The 2,231-nt window shown below is 58.1% G+C and overlaps 1 protein-coding gene across 1 annotated transcript; it reads right to left on the bottom strand.

Annotated features, from left to right (window-relative positions):
* Window positions 1-1,539, bottom strand: LPMP_320900 (hypothetical protein; the record flags this gene model as incomplete). Its single annotated transcript, XM_010703475.1, has 1 exon — window positions 1-1,539. One exon carries the CDS (start codon window positions 1,537-1,539, stop codon window positions 1-3), a length of 1,539 nt encoding a protein of 512 aa, XP_010701777.1.
* Window positions 1,540-2,231: the final 692 nt, after the last annotated feature.

Here is a 2,231-nt window from a genome sequence, read left to right as displayed (position 1 = left end):
TCACTGCTCGTTCGCGTGCTCCTCAGCCACCTTATGATCCGTACTGACCGGATCATCGCGCGGTCCCTCAACAAAGATGACGTTAGACTTCTCCTCGTCACACACACTCCCCTGGCACTCCAAGAGCACCTTCACGGAAGTTGCCACGTCCGGCAGATGAACTTCGAAGGTCCCATCCTCGGACTTAGTGATGCGCTCGGGGTTGATGCCCTTGCCGTTGAGATACGTCATCACCTCAGTGTCCTCGTACGTATTGCAGCCTGTGATCTTGATGATGCGCGACGGCACGGCCTTGCTGCGATGACCTGGGCTGCGATGGCGGGAAGCGGTGAAGTCGTACTGCACCGTCTCGGGGTCGAGCGGGTCTCCTTCGTCAGTGCACGGGTATCGCTCGACGTAGTTGGGGAAGAGCTTGCCGCTCACTTGGCCACCCACATACGGCACGCGATGCATGTAGGTCACGATGGCCAGCGCGTCGTCCGGTGAGGCAGCCTTCACAGTCAGAATCTCCTTCTTGTTTTGGTTGCGGCGGATCGCCGTAACGCCACCGAAGGATTCCATCAGTGTGAAGATGGGCTGCAGCGGCTCGGTGACTGGGACAAGGGTCACGCTCACAAAGACTGTCGGCGGTTGGCCGAACGGCTGGTACTGGACGTAGTTCATGCGCGGCATCATGGCGGGGCCTCCGCGGATCATGCCACCACGCTGGGCAAATGGCATGTAGCCGGGCTGCAGAGCCATGGGGTCGAAGCCGTAGCCGCCACGGCCGCCGCGTCCACGAGCACGATTGCCGCGCATCATAGCGGTACCGCGAGCGGCACCCGGGAAGCCAACTGTGACGCTCATCATGTCCATCGCGGGGTTGGCACCGTACCAGGCGTCCATCTGCTGTGGCTGCATCATGCCCGAGACGGGGTTGGTGAATACCGACATCGGCATAGGCTGCGGCTGCGGAATTGGCTGGGTTGGCATCGAAATCTGGGGCTGCTGGGGCACCTGGGGTACCTGGGGCATCTGGGAGTGGTGGGGCACCTGGGGCATCTGGGGCACCTGGGGCACCTGGGGTACCTGGGGCATCTGGGGCATCTGAGGGTGCTGAGGCATCTGGGGCATCTGGGGGAGTTGGGGCATTTGCTGAGCTGCAAAGGCATTGCCATTTTCAAAGGCGGAGGACTGCAGTACGCCACCGTTGTTGCTGTTCATTGGGGCCGGGCTGCCGCTCGTGAGCCAGGTGGTGTACTGCATAGACATCTTGTTGCCGTTGTTGAAGATATTGCGGTTGTTCAAACTTGACATGACGCGCTCCGCGGCGAAGTTGTCCGGAAAGTGCGCCACCACCGACGTCTCCTGCGGGTTATTTGTTGGGGTGATTTGGATCGAGTTGCACGACACGCCGACGCTCTGGAAAACGCGGCGCATGACATCCTCCGTGACGGGTTGCTGAATCTCTGACACGCGAATGCTGATGGTGTTGGTGGGCTGCTGGGTGAAGCCGCCAAAGCTGCCCCCACGGCCACCACGACCGCCGCGACCGCGCATGATGACAGAAGAGTGTTGAGGGGGGGAGGAGAGCTGTGGGTCAAATAAACGAACGCAACGAGAAAAGGGGGACGGCGAGGAAGACGGCGAGAGCGACAAATGTAGAGACAAAGCGAGAAAACGAGACTACGGGCACAAGGCGTAGCAGTGCGAAGAACACAAAAGTGTTGAGAGAACATACAGCAAACCACCATGGGATGCCGATTGGGGGCGTAGTGCATGGGTGAAAACAATGTGAGACGCGGCGAGGGAGAAAGGAGAGAATGGTGCGGGGAAGATGAAAGAAACACAAGAAGTGGTAGCGAAGGTGAAAGAGGCGCGTGTGGGAAAAGGGGGGCTGATGGACAAGCGCCGCATCGTGACGCCGTCTATCATCAAGATTGAAGTTCATTTTTTGGATCTAGCAGCACACGCACGCGTCCCATCGCATTGACCATCACAAACACACACAACATGGAGGTACACCATCGCCTCTGTGTTATCCCCTAACCCCTTTCAACACCGTCTGTGAGCGCCTGTTGCGTCAGGTCTTGTCATTTCGCGTTTTTCTTTCTGGATCATAGACGTGTGGCAGGAGGAACAAGACTCGAAGTAAAGGAAGTACTCGCACAGGACGCACTAACACCCGTTCACAAAGATGGGGAAACTAACTAAACAGACAGAAACCCAAACAACGCCTATAAGACTGAAGG

This window comes from Leishmania panamensis, assembly GCF_000755165.1.
Source record: "Leishmania panamensis strain MHOM/PA/94/PSC-1 chromosome 32 sequence".
In the NCBI taxonomy this organism is placed as follows: Eukaryota; Euglenozoa; class Kinetoplastea; order Trypanosomatida; family Trypanosomatidae; genus Leishmania; species Leishmania panamensis.
Note: the sequence above shows the minus strand (reverse complement) of the source record. Positions and strands in the feature narration are given on the sequence as shown.